Below are 19,653 nucleotides of genomic sequence, written 5' to 3' on the forward strand. Positions count from 1 at the left end.
ACTCCACAGCTACTTCCACTGACCAAAGGAGCAGTCCATGAATACTTAGGGCAGTGTAGGATGGGTCAGTGTAACTTCTAGTTAGATGGCTAGAAGAGTCAGAAGGGTGAAGAAGATTTGTTTCAGGAAAAGGGATTGGCTAATCCAAATATGTATAAAATTCTTAACCATGGAAAACCTGTCCCATTGTCCTTGGAATATATTAAGGACGCCTGGTTTTATATTAAAGTGGGCAGGGTTAAGTTTAATTTCCAGACTGTGACAATATCACCTATAGCGAATATTCCTGAGATAAATGAAAGCTGTTTCTTTCTATCTTTAGCATCTCTATGGATGAAATATTTATAATCAATTATGAACACAGAGTAGTAGATCCTTTTGGGGTGTGGACCAAGGGTAAATAATCAGAGGGATCATGAAAGTTTGACTGCTTCATTAAAAAAATTAATGGTCTTTATTTCTTAGAGAAGCTTTAAGTGTACAGAAAAATTAAATAGAAAGTACGGAGTTCTGCACTGACCCCCACTGTTTCTTCTACTATTAAAGTCCTGTAGTGGTGTGGTACATTTGTGACAATTGATGAACAAATATGAATACATTATTATTAACTGAAGTCCATATTTCACCTTAGGATTTACTCTGCATTATATAATCTATTAGATTTTTCCAAATGTATATTGGCTGCTTCAATTTTTATCTAGCATAATGGCTAAATCATACAAGATTTTAGTAGAACGAACAGGTGAGAAACCAATATAATTAAAAAATCAATTTGTACAATAAAATGATTTAAATTATTTGGGTTGGTGCTGCATTATTAATAGGTTTTTTACTTCTACTGTAACGTACTTACACAAGTAGATTTATTAGTAAATGTTCATTTCTTATACTTGTTGGATTTATTAAAATAAATGAATCAAACTGATATAAAACACTTTGAAAATATTTGATAATAATGAGAGTTTTGCCCTTTATTTAACCACAAGAAAATGATGCCATTTTTTGAATCTGTTAATCATTGGGTACTTGGACATCAAGTAAGACAGGGATATCTGAAACATAACATCAAGTAAGTGATTACCTGGTGTGACCCGTGTACGGTTTGCCATATATCCTAGCACATAGGGAGTGTATAAGGCATACTGGCTATTGATTACAATGAAAAGTTCTCTGATATTGGAAATGTTAAATCAAGTTTCAATTGCTGAAAATGGGAGAAAAGATAAGAAAAAAACAGCCCTATTTTTAAATAAGAAGTTAGTGAGAAAAATTGTTCCCTGAAATTGCAGAATCTTAGAAGCAGAAAGGAAGTAGAGATCACCTAGTGCAGCTTCTTAACCCAGATCGTGAATCCCTTCTCTGCTGCCTGTTTTTGGTGGGTCTGTAGCTTAGATCTTCAGCAGGAGTGGGCACCCAGCTCTTGTTAAGTGGCTTTTGCCATTGATGGGTGGCACTAGTCATTTGAAAGCTTTTTCTTAAGCTAAACCTGAAGTTTTCCTTTTAATAACGTCTGTCTGTAGGCTCTAAGTTTTCCCTTTAGCCTTGGAAAGAATACAGCTGCCACCCTGCCTCTAATAGTACTCCCTTCTATGCTGTTCTACTATATTCTAGGCTAAAAAATCCAACCCACCCCCCCAAAAAAACCTCTTGCCATTTTATTGTTTTTGTTATATTATTTTTAGGTTCTTCACAACTTTGCTTACACTCCTTGAAAGTAGACTCTTGCCTATTAAAATAACTTTTTCTTTACTTATTGTTATTATTATTTGTGATAAGAACACTTAACATAAGACCTACCCTCTTAGCAAAATTTTAAGTGTACAATAGATTATTGCAAGCTATAGGCACTAAGCTGTGCTGTAATCTCCAGGACTTACTCACCTTGTATAACTGAAATATTGTGCCCTTTGACTCATACCTCCCCGTTTCCCCCTTCTCCCCACCCTTGGGAACCACATTCTGCTCTCTGCTTCGATGAGCTGGACTATTTTAGATTCATCAGATAAGTGATATCATGTAGTGTTTGTCCTTCAGTGTCTGGCTTATTTCACTTCGCATAGTGTTCTCCAGGCTTGTCCATGTTGGCCCAAATGGCATGATTTACTTCTTTTCTTAAGGCTGAATAATAGTCCACTGTAATGGATATACCACATTTTAAAAATCTATTTTACCCATCGATGAGCATTTAGGCAATAAAAGCAAAAATAGACAAGTGGGACTACATCAAACTAAAAAGCTTCTGCACAGTAAAGGAAAAGGTCCACAAAATGAAAAGGCAACCAACAGAACGGGAGAAAATATTTGCAAACCATATCTCTGATAAGGGGTTAATATTCAAATTATATGAGGAAATCCTATACCTCAATAGAAGAAACCAAGTAACCCAACTAAAACATGGGCAAAGGAATTGACATTTCTTCAGAGAAGTTGTCCAAATGGCCAAGAGGTATATGAAAATGTGCTCAACGTCACTAATCATCAGAGATATGCAAATTAAGACCACAATAAAGTGACTCTAAAGATTGCGATGTCTACAATAAAACACGCACTAATACCAGACGTAGTTTTACTGTCAGTGGTTGTGTTTTTATTATTGCATGCGCAGCTTTTCTCTGTGACAGGAGGGGTTTGACTTGAATAACTTCTAAGGTCTTTGCAACTTGCAAAAGCTGTTGTATTTGGTGGTGTGTGTGCATGTGTGTGTTCCAGACATGCCATCTTTCTGGCTTCTTGAACTTGCCGTTGATGCAGAATCCCAGATAATTTTTCACATAGATTCCTGTCTGCTAAGCTGCATCTTAAGCAACTGTGTGACAAACAACATTTGTCTTTGTTATATCTTCACTTGTCTGCTTCTCTTAGTTGCTGAAGCCCGTGTGGGTGATTCTGAATGTTAACTCCCCATGTGTTGGACTGGTTAGCTTACCAAGGTCTGTGTCATCTATGAATTTTGTTAGCATGATTCCCACCTATGCATTTAATTTTTGATTTTGACTTATTTAATTTTGATTCATTTAATTGTTGATAAAATAAAAGTAGAAAACAGCTAAAATGGAATCTTATTTCTAGCCTTTTCTCTTCCGTTTGACATTCCATTCATCAACAATCTTTGAATAGACCTGTCGTATCAACAACGTGTCCATCTAATTGATAACTATTATCCAGCTTTCTAAATTGTCCAAAAAGGTATCATGAATGAGCTGTCAAATCCTTGCAAAAATATAATATACTGTGTCTACAGTATTACCACTCTTGATGAGAATAACAATGCTGTCCAAGAAGGGAAAGTGTTTTGTTTGACCTGACTTACTCGAGGTGAACTTACATTGTCTCTGGAAGGCAATTCTCATTCTCTCTCTCTCTCTCAAAAGATCAAAAACGGTCTATTTAATCATCCATTCTGGAATTTTTGTGGAAAGGAATGTTATGTTTTCTAGTCTGTATTTTCTGGGAACCATCTTTTCTCGCTTCTTGGAAAGCAGAATGTTTCATTGTCTCATTCATGTGTAGAAAAGGCCAATCCTTTGATACCGTGTTCATCTAAAGCCTAGAGATGGAGGACATAGAAAGATATGTAGTGGGTGGGAAAAGTGATTTTTGGAGGGAACATGGGCATATTCAGTTTAATTACAAAATGCTTCCTTCCCCTATGATCTTTTCATGCCTTTTTAATAGAGTCATTAGTAAATGATACATAATAGTAAAGAATAGAGAATACCTACATGAATGACTGAGCACTGTGTACCTGATGCAATGTATCCAGATGCCTGGTCTCTCTCTGCTCATGGTACTATCCCTACAGCCTCCTCCGCCCCGACACTAGCAAGGCTGAGAGTGGAGCTACTGTAGCGCCTCTGTTAAAACCAGCTTGGACTCCACAAGTCTGTCTGAAAATCCACTTGATCATAAGTACAGGGGCACGAAGCCCCAGGGGCTCTCACACTAAACATGAGTATAGCATCAGTTCTTAATAGCCTGTGAAACAGTGGCTTCTTGCTGATGAACAGGCATTGTTCCTCAAAAGAAGCTCAGTTTCACTTCTAATAAAACACTGTTTGGAAATATGGTTAATTTTATGTGTCAACTTAGCTAGCCTATTGTGCCCAGCTGTTTGGTCAAACAGCTAGTCTAGATGTTGCTGTGAAGGTATTTTGAAGACACAATTAACGCTTACAATTAGTTAGCTTTAAGTAGAGTATCTTTGATAATGCAGGTGGGCTTTATCCAGTCAACTGAAGGCCGTAACAAAAAACTGAGGTTTCCCAGAGAAAAAGAAATTCCATGTCAATGTATGACAGAAATCCTGTCTGAGTTTTCATCCTCCCTGCTGGCTCTAAAGATTTTAGACTTAAGACTGAAACTTCAACACTTTCCTGAATTTGCAGTCAGCTGGTTTGCCCTACAGACTTCAGACTTACCAACCCCTCCAATTATGTGTCAGTTCTTTAAAATCAATCTCTCTCTGTGAATCTATCAATTAATAGATATAGATATAAAGGTAATATATATATATATATATATATATATATATATATATCCATCCACTGGGTTCCATTTCTTTTTTTTAAATGTGTGTTTTGTATATCTAAATTTTTTAAAATTGAAGTTTAGTCTGTTTACAATGTTGTGTTAATTTCTGGTGCACAGCATAGTGATTCAATTCTACATACATATATTCCTTTGTTTTTAATTTTAATATTTTTTTAAACATTTTTTATTGAGTAATAGTCATTTTGCAACTTTGTGTCAAATTTCAGTGTAGAGCACAATTTTTCATTTATACATGAATATATATATAATTCATTGTCACATTTTTTTCTCTGTGAGCTACCATAAGATCTTGTATATATTTCCCTGTGCTATACAGTATAATCTTGTTTATCTATTCTACATTCTGAAATCCCAGTCTGTCCCTTCCCACCCCCCGCCCCCTTGGCAACCACAAGTTTGTATTCTATATACATACATACATTCCTTTTCATATTCTTTTTCATTATAGGCTATTACAAGGTATAGAATGTAGTTTCCTGTGCTCCACAGTAGGACCTTGCTGTTCATCTGGATTTGTGAAGATTTTTCCTATAGTAACAGTTATACAAGATCTTCTGTCAAAGTTCAGTAGGTATTCTGTGAGAACTGTTCCACACGTAGATGTATTTTTGATGTACTCGTGGGAGAGGGAGGGCTCCATGTCCTTCTATTCCGCCATCTTGAAGTCGACCTTGGCTCTGTTTCTGTAGAGAACACTGACTGACAAGGAAGGTAACTTCCCAGTGATCTTCACATGTGACATGTGGAACTCCTGATGGCTCCTTCCATTCACTGCTGGCCACTCGCTTTGATATTTCACACTTTCACAGATCATGGGTCATCCATGACTTCCAGCAAGATCAGGCACATAGCAACCACTTCATAAATATTTGAAAGGATGCTGAATACAATGTAAAGAGGAGCTAAACTTCACCTGCACTGTTGATATTTCTTCCAGTAATATTTACTACAGTGATGTAAAACTTCTGTTTCCTTTGTAGTCTGCATGTGTGCTCTTCCCAGTGTCTCATCGAAGCCTGGGAGCTATGGGGAAACACCACGGTTGCCCTTTGAGATGGCACTCTTGCTGCCCTGCCCTCGTTAGCCTTGGTTCTTCATCAATTCCTGGTCTAGGCCTCTGGTTTCGGCACAGAGAGGAAGCCATGCTTTTAGGATGCTAAGGACACCTGGAATTTTTTTTTTTTTATGCCCCTCCTTATCGCAGTTCTGCCCATCCCTACCCAGGGTTTATCTCCCAGGTGTTGCCAATGTCTGAGCTTCTGGTTAGAGATAAAACTAAGCTATATTAGTAGTTGTCACATGAAATGCAAAGTCCAGGATGAGAAATAAGCTCTGAAATGGAGTGTTCCAAGCTGCCTAGATCTTGACTACATCTTCCAAAGGGCAAATTTATGAGAAATGACCTGGGACTCCTGGGAAGAATGAAGAGCTGCAGACGAAATGCCACTGACCCTGTCCATTTGAGATAGTACTGAAGAGATGCCGTCCAAGGGAAAGAGGAATAAAACTAGGAGGAGGACAAGGAAAGCACACTCAGCAAGGAACTGTTTGGATTATAGAAGTCAATGGAGATCAGGGAATGGGAGGATGGGGGCAGAAACTTATGTTTATGCTGTGTCCATTCAGTGCTGGACACTGTGAAATGAAATGCTTTATATCATCTCATTTCACCTCACAAGAATCTGATAAAGTAGGTGCTTTTGCTCCATTATAAGCTAAAGATCTCAAGTTCAGAATATTTAAATAACTTTGCCCAATATCCTAGAGTTTGAGCAATAAAGTCAGAAGAATATAGGTTCATCCAACTCCAAAGTGTATGATTTTCTCATCTATACTTCACTGTAGGAAAAGAAATAGATTTTCTAAAAAAAAAAAAAGAAAGAAATCATATTGAGTAATGTAAATTTAAGTTTAGCATCGTTTGAGGCCATTTTCCTACTGTGAAATATCATGTGTATTTCTGTACTTACTGGAAAGCAAACTGGGGAAAGGTATTTTTCTCCCTTAATTGTATCAATGAAATGATCTTACAGTTACATAAGTAGTTGCCCATTATGGTCTAGCCAGTGGCTTGACTTCTTGTCCAAACCTCACAATGAAATATGCAGACTTTCTGGAACCACATATTAAAATCTTTGCAGTTGAATCAGCCTTTCTTCTTTCTGAGTAACCTAAACTCAGTGTTATTCAGCAGATTAGAGAATTCCAGGGATGAGAACTTTAAAACCCAATGTCAAAAGGTGAACACCTGATAATCATTACTTCAGTTTCACACTCATGAATACTGGCTTTGTCCTAATTTATTCTCAGGCATGTGGGCGTGTCCTGCAGTGCAGTGCCCTGTACTACAGCCTTGTAGTGATCAACCCAAAATGTGACATAAGTGTAAGTTAATAAAAGGATGTTCTTGTGTAAACTAGCCCTGATGAAAATTCTTAAACAGATGTGCCCAAAATGGTGGGTAATTCTGACATCTCTCAAGTAAGCCTAGAGTCCCCAAGGTGATTAATTGGAATGAGAACCTTCACTGGGGGTGTTAAATTGAGTAGATTTGCTAGGGCTGCTAAAGAATTTGAAGAGCACTGAATGCAGATTCAGGAAGCATCCATTTGCATCCCAGCACTGCATCCCAGCTCCCTGAAAGGCACTGTTTGTATTCTGGTGCCACCTGAGAGCTAGTGTCAGTCACCTGACCTTTCTGAGCTTCTTTCTTCATTTGTGACACTGCTGAATAACACCTCCTGAAATTGTTGTGATCGCCAAGTAAACCTGATGATAGGAAAGCCCTCAAAACAGTGAAGCACTAGAATAGAATAACTCATTTATATTTAACCTCTAAGTTTAACATCACAATTTGAAACCAAAACTTTCAGATTCATTAGCCTTGGTGAGAAATTCCAGAAATTCCAGAATCACCTGTGTGTGTGTGTGTGTGTGTGTGTGTGTGTGTGTGTGTGTGTGTGTGTGTGTGTGTGTGTGTGTGTGTGTTCCAGTTATTTCTGTGCTCAGTTTGATATCTAATGCCACCAGTAGAATACATGTGCTCAATTTTACAAGCCCCAGAGGACCAGTGGATACTGCTTGCTTTTGCATACTGGGACCTAGGTCTCAACTGTTTCCATGGACTTAGCCTTATCCTAGTCCACAGTAAATGAGATCAGAGTAAAACTGAGTACACATGCTAAGAACCTGGTGCTTTGCAAACCATACGGTATTTTAGAGAGCCAGAGATAACATCATATTTATTGTGTGTAGGACTCAGGTGAGGAATAGGACAATAGTGTATCCAACTCTCTCTGGGGGCTCAGTATGTCCTTGGAGATTCCTACTTGAGGCAAGATCATGCCATCGATAGAAGGAGAAGTGAGAGCCAAGGATTTAACTCCTCCCTAATCCTATTTCTTTCATATCTACTTTGAGTTTCTCCTATGGATGTTAGAATCCCATTCTTGTCCCTAGCAGGGATCAGTAGCTACATTATCTTGGTCACATTACCTAACCTCGCTTTGTCTTGGGTTCATCACCTGTAAAGTGGGGAAAATCATAGAACCTAATTCTTTCCTACATGTAAAACATTTATAGAAGTGTTATATATATATATATATATATATATATATATATATAGTTATACATATACAGTGTTTAACAGCACAGATTCTAAAGTTAGATGGCCTTGGTTCAAATCCCAGCTCCACCACTTATTGCTCTTACAACCTTCTAACAACCGGGTAATAATAGGACCAACCTCACAGAGTTATTGTGACGATTAAATATGCTAGCACATGTATAGTTCTATTAATAGGGCTGGCCCATTGTAAGTACTATATAAACGCTCACTATCATACTATTACTTGTTTCCTGGAAAAGCTTCAAATACTGTCTATAAGGGTATGGAAATAAGATGTAAAAATTTCCAGCATTATTAACTGTTGTTTCTCTGGTTCTCTTAAGCATAAAAATCACATAATATGATGCTGGGATTTTCTTTACTTTCCAGACCTAATATTTTGGCGATATCCCTCATATACCATTTTCTCTCTCTTTTTAAGATTAGCAATTGGCATATCTTTAACCAAATCTTTATTAAGATCATTTTATTCCCTGGTTCACTTAAACTTAGTTATTTAATCTCTCTGTATCCAATTCTTTTCTCTCCCTGAATGCAAAAAGTCAGTGATTTTTAAAGGCTTCTTACAGAAAAGGTTCACACGTATTGGGAGGATGATAGATAAGCTAAACATTTGTTTGGGACAGCTTCTGATCCCGTCTCTTCTCCTCTTTCCTCACAGCATTCACTTTAATGTTTCTGCCAATCACTTATTCACTCAGTATTTACTGAGTAGCCTTATCATGCACCATGATAGGTGGTTAGAAAAATCCCGATCTGACACTTGAGTAGTGTTTCACAGCTTACAGATCGTTTTCACATATATTCAATGCATTCAGTCCTAGGAGGCACTCACTTCACTTCACCCTAGTTCTTCTTCCGCTTTTAACTTTCTGTTTCTCTTAATCTTCCCCATTCCTTTCTCAAATCTTTGGTGTGCAGAATATTTATTGTGCATATTGTGGGTGGAGTGGAGTGGGAAGCTGATTGGAAGAAAAGGTAAGAGGTGGGGGAAGAGATACATATCAGGTGAGGATGCAGGTCCAGAGATGTTTCCAAGCCTGGACACTTTAGTATACAAAGACAGAGTGCCATCTCTTATTTAGGGAAATACATAGTCACCTGAAAAGGAAAAATGCCCAACAGTGCATCCATCACTAGAAACTCGATTAAGACAAGACAGAGAGCTAGTGGCCTCTCAAATCTTCCCTTACCCTCTAACAGTTAAACATTTTTAACATATTGAAGAAGTAAAGAGTTACAACCCTCCCTTTCCCCATAAACATTCAGGCCCTTAAGTCCCACCATTAAAGTTCCCTATTTCCTCTTGAATTTCATGACACCAACCAGGAGGTAGGAAATAAAACATACAAAATTAAGCAGAAAATTATTCCTTCAGTCTCATATCACCCGTTTCATTCATTATTATGCCTCTCATGCACAACCAAGACTTCTGTAAGGAAATACCAGTGCTTCCTGTTGTGGACCAGCTTATGGTAGATGAATATGTTCAGTGGTGGAGAATGAGGGCAGACAGCTGCTCCTCTCCAGGCACACAGTACCTCTGACATGTGAGCTTGTACTGATCTCTCCAGGGGAACTTTGAAGGTTACAGGATACAAGCAGATGATACAATAGATAAACTTCTACTCTGGTATGTACCGAGCTCATTCCTAACCCAGACTCCTTACTTGCTTTGTCCTCTGCTTGGAATGCCCTTCCTCCAGAACTTCCCATGGCTATCTCTTATTTTTCAGCTCAAATGCCAGTTTTGTGGGAGGGCTCCCAGCAAGTCTCTATAAAGTAGTGTCCCTGAACTCAAACCCTCTATCTCATTTGACAATTTTATTTTCTTCGTGGCATTTATTTCTACCTGAAGTAGATTTACTCATTTATATATTTATTATCTGTCTCCCTCACAAGACTCTAAGTTTCAAGAGAGCAGAGATTATTTTTTTAACATGTTGCCTAGAACATAGGATAGATCTTTAATAAATACTGGTGGAATAAACAAGTGAGAAACATATTTATCCAGTGCCTACTATGTGCCAGTTCTCTTTTTGGCACTGGGGATGTGGTACTGAATCCAGCAAAACCCAAATCTATGATCTCTTGGACCTTACATTCTTTTTTTTTTTTTTAATTCTAATACAGGAAAACAAACAGTAAACAAAGCAGGAAAGGGATGCTATTGGGGTGGGGCTGTGCTGTATTAATAGGTTGAGCAAGGGAGGGTCTTGGTGCAGAGACCTGAAGATGGTGAGAAGGGAATCATCTGAACAAGAGGAGGAAGATAACAGGGGGAAGAGAAGTGAGTCTTTTAGCAAAGAGAGCAGGAAGTCAAAGGCCCTGAGAAACAATAGTGGCGGTTGGGGTGGTAATGTGGTTAAAGCAGCAGGCTCCTGGGAGAGCAGCAGGGGATAGGAAGGACCGAGAGGTGGGACAGCTTCAATCTTGTAAACTATTGAAGGCAGTGAAAGGACTTTGGTTTTTACTCTTTGGTGAGAAGGGAAGCCAGTGAGGGGCTTTGAACAGAGTCACATGATCTGACTTAGGTTCTAATAGGATCCCTCGTTTTGTTCTGGTGATAGAACACTATAGGAGGCAAAGGTGGAAGCAGTTGGGAGACCAAGGCAGGAGATGATGCGTGGCTTGGTCCAGGATGGTGACAGGGAGGTGGTGAAACACAATAGCCTGGCAGAATTTGGAAGGCAGAACTGACAGGAGTTGCTGATACAATCAACAAAATAATGATACAAAAATACGTACAGAATTGATACAAAGAAGGCTTTTCTTGGATTTACATAAAAGACTTTGTTTTTAGGCCCCTGACAGATAGTAGCACAGCCGCCTAGCAGTTTGACGCTGGAACTTGGAACTTCCGTGTCAGCTATTATCTATACACCAAAGAGCGAAAAACGAAAGACTGGTCAAATATATTCAGTATCAAAATCTGTGCTTGCAATTAAGTGAGCTGGTTTAGGGCTTGATCTTACTCGGTACACTGACATGAATGAGGTAATTGTTCAGCAGACGCACACATCTTAAAGTTAAAGTGACACTTAACCGTGAGGAGACTGTAAAGCTCACTGGGTGGTTACGCAAAAGGAGAAACATTATTATCAAGAAGAAAGATCTCGCCTGATTTATCTTGATTGATAGTCTGTACTTCAGTCTGCCCTCGTAACTGCTCAGACTTCCGACCCTTGCCTACCAGGCTACGCCGAGAGCCTTTGGAGCTATTACTCAACTTGGCATTCTTTTACCTGGCGCGACCAAACAGTGGCTGCACAACAAAAATTCATTGGTCTGATGAATTTTTAACGTCTTTCACTGTCCTCTTTCTGCAGCGCTCAGGAGCACTTAATTTTATTTAAAGTCAGGGATCAGATAATACTCATAAAAGCGAAATTTCAGAGTGGGGGTGTGGAAGCCCCACCCCTCTGGGAAGCCAGGGAAGGCTTCCCAGAGGGGAGGAGTTGTCCGGGCTGCACCATGACCGTGACCGGTGAGTGTGGGTGTGGAGGGAACAGGAGTTAGAGTCCCGGACGGGATCCAGAGAGGGCCTTCAGATGTATAAAGGCCCTGGCACTAGAAGGAATCTGGAAAGGACCTAAAGGAATGACCGAGGCCCGTGGGAGAGCGGGGGCGCCTGGATCTTTGGAAGGATAAAGATGCAGGGGCTGAAAGGTTGGTTTCTAAATTACCTTAGATCTTCAACCCCTCCGAGATTCACAGCGCGACATACCCAGGAGTGAAAGGGCCCCGGAGACGGAGCGTTCCCTTCAGCCTGGCCTCGAAGGCGCGGCGGGCGGAGGCCGCGTCCGCCGCCCTCTGGGAAAGACGCCCCCACGTCATTCCTTTAACACACCCAAGTACCCCCATTGCCATTTCAGCCCTTTCCCTCTAATTCTGGGGCCTCTCAACTAATCAGGTGCCTCTTTACTAGAAAATAAACTACTGGAGAGCCTCCTACAGCAGGATACTAAGGTTAGCCTTTTGTTTCTAGGGATTTTTTTGAGGCTACTAGATCCCGCGAAGGAAATCTAGCTGCCTCCGGGCTGAAGCAGCCTCCTCGTCTCGAAGGTTTTGGTCTCTCTCCAGAACTTTCAGTAACGCGAAGACTGGCGTGTTTAAAGCGCCACAGTGTTTAAAGCGGCAGGTTTCCGGGGGCGACCAAGCACTTCCACTCTCGGGTCGTGAGAGCAGGGAAGTTTACGTGCTCCTTCCAAAGTCCCCGGTGCAGTTAGAAGGGGAGAGGACGTAGTCACTGGCCCCCTAAAGAAGGCTTGTCTTCTGAAGCGACCGGTCCCAGGTTCAGTCCACTTTGGAGGAGGGAGAAAGTTGGGCGGGAGCAGGAAGGGGCTGGAGCCCATGGGGAGAGGGGACAAGGGGAAGTCGGGGCGCCCCGGCGGCGCGCTAGCCGGGGTGGAGCCAGCAGCCGGCCGCAGCGTCAGCGTTTAAGATGCAAATCGATTCCCCGCTCCACCGCCCCCTCCCGCCGGGGGAGCGAGGCTCCGCCGCTCCGCAGCCGCCCCCGCCTCCTGCGCGTAGCGGCGCCCAGGCGGGCGGCTCTACTTAAGCGGCGCGCCGGCCGCCACCCTGCACTCCCCTGGAGCGCGCGGGCGAAGCGCGCGGAGTGCAGCGGGGCTCGCGGGGGCGCACAGCAGCGCGCTCGCACCGTGCGTTCGGCTCCGCGCGGCTCGGCGGCGGCGGCGGCGGCGGCGGCGGCGGTGGCGGTGGCGGTCGGGGTGCAGGGCTGAGCTAGTGTCCAGGAGAGGCGGCGGAGGCTCCGGCGCGCGGCCCGGCTCCCAGCCGCCTCTTGGCCATGGCTCTGGCAGACAGCACTCGTGGACTACCCAACGGGGGCGGCGGCGGCGGCAGCGGCTCCTCATCGTCTTCAGCAGAGCCGCCGCTCTTTCCCGACATCGTGGAGCTGAACGTGGGGGGCCAGGTGTATGTGACCCGGCGCTGCACAGTGGTGTCGGTGCCCGACTCCCTGCTCTGGCGCATGTTCACGCAGCAGCAGCCGCAGGAGCTGGCCCGGGACAGCAAAGGCCGCTTCTTTCTGGACCGAGACGGCTTCCTCTTCCGCTACATCTTGGATTACCTGCGGGACTTGCAGCTCGTGCTGCCCGACTACTTCCCCGAGCGCAGCCGGCTGCAGCGCGAGGCCGAGTACTTCGAGCTGCCCGAGCTCGTGCGCCGCCTCGGGGCGCCCCAGCAGCCCGGCCCCGGGCCGCCGCACTCGCGGCGCGGGGTGCAGAAAGAGGGCTCGCTGGGCGACGAGCTGCTGCCACTCGGCTATGCGGAGCCCGAGCAGCAGGAGGGCGCCTCGGCCGGGGCACCGTCGCCCACTCTGGAGCTGGCTAGCCGCAGCCCGTCCGGGGGCGCGGCAGGCCCGCTGCTTACGCCGTCCCAATCTTTGGACGGCAGCCGGCGCTCGGGCTACATCACCATCGGCTACCGCGGTTCCTACACCATCGGGAGGGACGCGCAGGCGGACGCCAAGTTCCGGCGAGTGGCGCGCATCACTGTGTGCGGCAAGACGTCGCTGGCCAAGGAGGTGTTCGGGGACACCCTGAACGAAAGCCGGGACCCCGACCGGCCTCCGGAGCGCTACACCTCGCGCTATTACCTCAAGTTCAACTTCCTGGAGCAGGCCTTCGACAAGCTGTCCGAGTCGGGCTTCCACATGGTGGCGTGCAGTTCCACGGGCACCTGCGCCTTTGCCAGCAGCACCGACCAGAGCGAGGACAAGATCTGGACCAGCTATACCGAGTACGTCTTCTGCAGGGAGTGAGCTCCCCACACCCCTTCGCGACTCCAGCGCACCCATTCCCTCTCCTTCCTGCCCGGGAGAGGATTCTAGATTTCCCCTCCCGCCCCATGTTCTCGCATTCCCCTGTTCCCCACCTCCAGTAGCCGGGCCAGACCCACTGACAGCCCACTTCAGAACCTGCAGCCGCAGATACTCTGGGCTTCTTCGTCTTCTCTGGACCCCACTAACTGAGAGAGCCCAGACATCCCGTCCACCCCGTGCTTCCTTTGCCCCCTGCTTCAAACCACCCCTCCCGCGGATTGTCCTTCAGTCTGTATCTAGTAGGGCAGTGTGGCCACAGAGTCACCGAGTACCTGGGAATGGTCGAATTGTTCTGAACCTGATTGGACCCTGTCCAGTGTGTAGAAGATTCCTTGAAATCTTCTCAAGCCCTTCTGACTCATTCGCGGTTAAAGAGATTAAAGAGATCAGAATTGATAGCACTGACTGGGAATAGTTAGTTTGAAAAGGTCATTCATTACACAGTCTTTTGATCCTCTTTAAAGGTAGACCTTTAGAAGACTCAGGAGCCGGAATTAGGATCCCATGGAGGCAGTTCAGTGACTATAAATGAATAAACTTTTGGAACGTTACAGGTATAAGTAAAGAATCTCGTGCTGGCACAATGAAGGATCCTGTGTTTTCCATGCAGATTTAAAGGTCTTCGCCTGTGGCTTAAACTTAAAGAAAGTTCCCCTCCTGCCTGAGGAGGCACCCTTTCTCCTGGGCGCACCGCCAGAAGCCCTAGGTTCCAGCGGTTGACATGGCAGCTGTTACTGGCTAGAGGGGGAAAAGAGAGCTGTCGCTGACAAGAGCATGGCAGCCCCGTCACCAAGCACTGTGGGAAGTCAGCTGCCTGTGACTGTAGACCGAGCTGAGTAGTAATGCACGTCGTGGGTATTAGGAAAGCCCATATTGTTGCAGTGAATGGCAGTAGGACCTTAGCTCATAAGACTTGAGGGTGGGGTGGGGGGAGGGAGGAAGGAGGGTAGGAGGGGTGGGAAGGGAGGAGCAGACATACTCATTTATTATTTGAAAATTGGAAGTTTGTACCGTCCGTTTGAGTACATGCACATTAACAAAACATGCAAAGCATTTTATGAAGATTAACCACGTAGCAGTTTATCGAACTGTTTTGAGTCCTAAACGTAGAAGTTGCTGATACTTACATAACCTAACCAAAGAGTTACCCAGTAGGATTTTAGTTTTTGAACTTTATTTTCTTGTTGATTGTAAGTCCTGATTTTAAAATCTATTTGAGCAAAGTATGTTTGATTTGGGTTTCTTAGACTTAAGTTCTCCTATGAAAAGTCCCTATTTTCTCCAAGCCCAGCCACTGTTGACTTCTGGGCAAACCGAAAATGCCACTTTCATGCAGGTTGTTTGAAGTTAGGGTGGAATCTTTTCAAGTGACAGAGCTGCAGACAAATAGAAGCACCAAGGGCTGCCCATCTGTAGATAGCTGTAAAGTGGAGTATTTTTAAATGAAGTCAAGTAAGTACTTAAAAGTGAGCCGAGCAATAAAATGGTGTTCCAGGTAAATGCAACAGAAACAGAAGGAGACCTGGTTGCCTTATACCTTTAACATGGACTAAATCCCCACTGTATATCCTATCTACACCTAAGTGAAGGGAAGTGAATCCTTATCTTTCATGCTGTGAGGCTCCTTTGGATATTCTGTGATGACGGAGAAGCCTTTCCTTTTTCATTTGTTTCAGCATCTTTCTCTGAAGTATGTTTTTAAACGATTTTGTAAGAGTCGTTTTCAGTGTTTAAATTAGCGCTATTTTCCCTTCTTTTTAAAAATGAATCTTGTACTGTATCTTACTATATCCATAACAGATGTTAAGAATTGGAACAGTTTTATTCTTAACTCATGTGCTCCAATCTGTATATACCATATATAAACATTTTACACGAATCATTTAGTTTTTTAATTCATTTACTAATGCCGTAAACTTTCATATATTTACCCCCAGTAACTTGCATCAGATGGTGTATATACTAAAGCAACATGTTTTGATGAGTTTCTTATATCCTTGTCTGTTGGGAAATTGGTCTAGGAAGAAATACATAATTATAAAGCTGAGTTTGCTCCATACTTTTTTGCTTAGATATTAGTTATATACTAATATGTCAATTAATTGTCTGCTTAAATCAAGGTACCTGTATTTTAATCCACTAATTCTTCTTTTTTTATTGGAAAAGAGAAAGATTTGAAGTTTTTCACTGGAGTTACATTTTTAGCAAAATAAAGTTCGCTTAATATACAAAGACTGTCATTGTTAAGAGAAGCAGAAGCAGAAATTCAGGAAGTTGTATTTGCTTATGTGTTGAGATGTGTTCTCAGACTAGGTAATGCATCAGAACTTACCTCAGTTTCAAGCCTGAAATGGTTTTGGAATGCTGTTCACAGGCCAAAAATGAGTGTCACAGAGATTTCTCTGCCCCATGTGGTATTTTGTTAGATGGAGCAACAAAAAACACGTAATTGGGAACATCTTGGAACAGATTAAAACCACTGACATATTGACATATGGCAAGACTCTGAGGTTCTGATTTTCCTTATTCAATATGCTCAACTCCAGGAGTCACGGGACACTGCTCAAGTTTTGTCTCTGCCACTCAAATCTTAGAAATTTTATCTTGTAAAACTTTGAGTTGAACTATTCCACTGCTTTGTGTGCACACACTCACTCCTCCACACATCCTTGCTGCCCTGCAGAGCTCCCCTACCCCTTCCATTATCTGAAAGACTGGGAATTGAATGGTTAGGGACAGAAAACCAACCTCTTTTTCTATGGTGACTACCCCCTCTAAAGTTGGAAGTTGACACATGAAAACATTCTACTTTCAGCCCAAAGTAAAGCTGGGTAGGAAACACATGTTTACATTGGGTGGATGGTATAACTGAATTAAGATGGCTTGGCCTGGGCACTTTTGAGTCCCTTCTTCATGTGCCTTGGGCCACAGAAGAACCCTTAGTGGTCTACAAAGTGGGCTGGAGTGTTGGTTGTCACCTGTGAGCTTAGATGAGATATTGAGGGTCCATTTGAGTAAGCCCTCCGAAGACATTCAGTAACCCGGGAGGGGGTCATAAATTAGTCAGAAATTATGACTGCAGTAATTTGACCCAGTGTAGCATGTATTTACATATATAATAACTAATTACCATTTGGTTCATAAATACTACTGAGTGTCATTAGATTTTGATAACAAATTTAACTTCTAAAAAAGAATTGATGACAATAGTGGTTAAAAAAAAAAGCGGGTACTATGTTCAATGCTTTTGGGCCAAGTGTTTGACAAGTTGCCTATCTTGTAATACGTGTAGACTATGAACCATGTTCATTCTAATTTTTCAAATTATGTGTTGTGGAAGATACTCCTTGAAGGTGTGAGACCTAAATTTTTTTCCCTTTCAATGCAATTTTCACTCTTGTATTTTATTTGGTTTTTGCATTGACAGCAAAGTGATCATTTATAATACTAGCCAAAATGGTCTTCTCTTTCAAACCAGATCCATTTATACATGGGACCTGTTGCTTCTCTGGGGAAGAGCATTTTTACCTGTGAGTTCTCAGACAAAAATGGGCAACTGGCAATGCTCATAACATATTCCAGGTTTTATTGGAATTTTCCATGGAATGTCATTATTACATTAAAGCCATGAAAGGTGAAGTTTTGATAATTTTTTACTTTTTAAATTATGGTAAATTCTAATCTAACATTCAAAAACATTTTTGTACTCCATGTGAAAAATGCTGAATTATAGTGCAGACATTTAGAAAAGTATTGACTGGAGGGGTTGAATTCCTTAAGAATGTCTTTTATGGTCAAAATCATAAATACTGTACTCACCTTAAATTTCTAAAATAGCAAACTGAACATTTTTATTGTAAGCCAACCAGAGTAAATCCTTTGGAATTTTTTTTCTGATTTTTTTTCCTTATTATAACTCATGTAAAAACTGAATTGGTTTTCTTAGATGACCTAAATCTGTCTCTTGAGAAATAAATAAAATACTCTTGCGTTTTCAGTGGCTATAGCACCTGAAATAGGCTTTCCTAGAGACAGAAGCACATTATGTAGAAGTTAACTTGTCTTTGTCACAATTTTGGACAACATCTAAAAATATTAATGTTTGAAGATTTATGTTCTCTACTGGGGCCCTCGAAACTTAGATGAAAGAAATTAAACCAGAATATCTACATTAGCATATAATCTCACAGGGTAGGAAGATGAAATAGTTGACCAAGAATTCTTATCACTGTATATACATTTTATGATTTTTTTTCCCCAAGCCAAGTTTTTTTTTTTTTAATTTTAAATGTGTTTTGAGGTATGTGAACATTAACTGTAATGTAAACTATTATACAGCTGTCTTTGTGACTTTATAGGCAGGTGAATTTTGCTATTGCTATTGAATACAAATGATGATAATTCATTTATGACCACTCAAACAGCGTTTGTGACATGTAATGACAAAAATTAAAGCATCCATTATGGGTATTAATTTTGAAGATGTAAGTTATATGTTATTTAAATTTTTCTGGGCATCTGAAAACCTCTTATCTGTGAAACAATGTAAGATTCCCACAGTGTTCTGGGATTATGAAATTGTTGAAAATGGTACAGGACTAAGTGATACATATCACTGAGCCATTTTCTCAAAATTGAAGGAGAAAGGGAAAAAACTCTATACAATTATCAGACTTTTTTAATGAAACAGAAAGCCAAGGGAAAAAATCCTTTTATATTTTAAAAGACACTGAAGAAGAAGTCTTTTCAGACATGCCCAAACTTTTCCGTGAGAATTCTTCAACCATCTAAATGCTCCAGAGATTTCGGTTCTCTCCGTTCACAACCAGTTGTATAACAGAAATACGCGATGCTGTTTTCCTCCGTGTGTGTGAAGGAATGGATCATTGATTATGTGACTTGTTATGTATTCTATTAAACACTAAGGAATAAAACATTCACTCCTTTAATTATTCCTCGTGGCCTGTGGGTATGGTTTGGCTCAAACACTGGTCTAATTTCACTCAAGGGGCTCCCTGAATACTTGGAATGCTTTCTAAATTGTTGTGGGGCTGATGCCATCAGAAGGATCCCTCACTGGATAATTGGCCAGCTGGGCCCAGAGTGAACGGGCTCTTTCCCCAGAGTTTATTGTCAAGGACTCCTGTTGTCAGGGTGGTTCGGTCCTCCATGTGACGTTAAAAAGTCCTTCACATTTTCTTTGACCACAGCCTTGGCAACACGTGTGAATTATTTTGAACCTGGAGGATGTAGGTAGAGATGACTTCTTGAAGTTTGTAGGGAGAAGGACATAGAAGCTGTGGAGTGGGCCTTAATTAAAAGCACAATGGGTGAAGATAAAATTCTAAAGAATGTGGGGAGAGGCTCTGCATTTTGCATAGTAGGGGCACTTTCCTGAACCACCCGCAGTCACTGATGTCCCTCCTCTTGAGAGAAAGCTTAGTGCCCCCCAGGTTGAGACATCACAGAAGTGGGAGGCAGCCACACAGGCCGTGGCTGCTGGGCTGTGGCACCGGAAGCCGGGAGTCAGGCGGGGAACCAGGCAGGCTTCGCCCTTCCTCTTTGCTTTTGCCTGTACTTCCTCTGGATAGCTTTTGTTTTAAAGTGTGTGTATAAATACACACACACGTAT

At 42.1% G+C, this 19,653-nt stretch overlaps 1 protein-coding gene across 1 annotated transcript; it reads left to right on the forward strand.

Annotated features, from left to right (window-relative positions):
• Window positions 1–12,689: 12,689 nt before the first annotated feature.
• On the forward strand, window positions 12,690–18,970 carry KCTD12 (potassium channel tetramerization domain containing 12). The gene has a single exon (XM_032496860.1). The coding sequence runs from the start codon at window positions 12,987–12,989 to the stop codon at window positions 13,959–13,961; it is 975 nt and encodes a 324-aa protein (XP_032352751.1). The 5' UTR covers window positions 12,690–12,986; the 3' UTR covers window positions 13,962–18,970.
• The last annotated feature ends 683 nt before the right edge of the window (window positions 18,971–19,653 follow it).

This window comes from Camelus ferus, chromosome 14 (assembly GCF_009834535.1).
Source record: "Camelus ferus isolate YT-003-E chromosome 14, BCGSAC_Cfer_1.0, whole genome shotgun sequence".
Taxonomy (NCBI): domain Eukaryota; kingdom Metazoa; phylum Chordata; class Mammalia; order Artiodactyla; family Camelidae; genus Camelus; species Camelus ferus.

Excerpts from the sequence above, each read along its gene's own strand:
- KCTD12 (XM_032496860.1), top strand. The coding sequence starts at position 12,987 with ATGGCTCTGGCAGACAGCACTCGTGGACTACCCAACGGGGGCGGCGGC.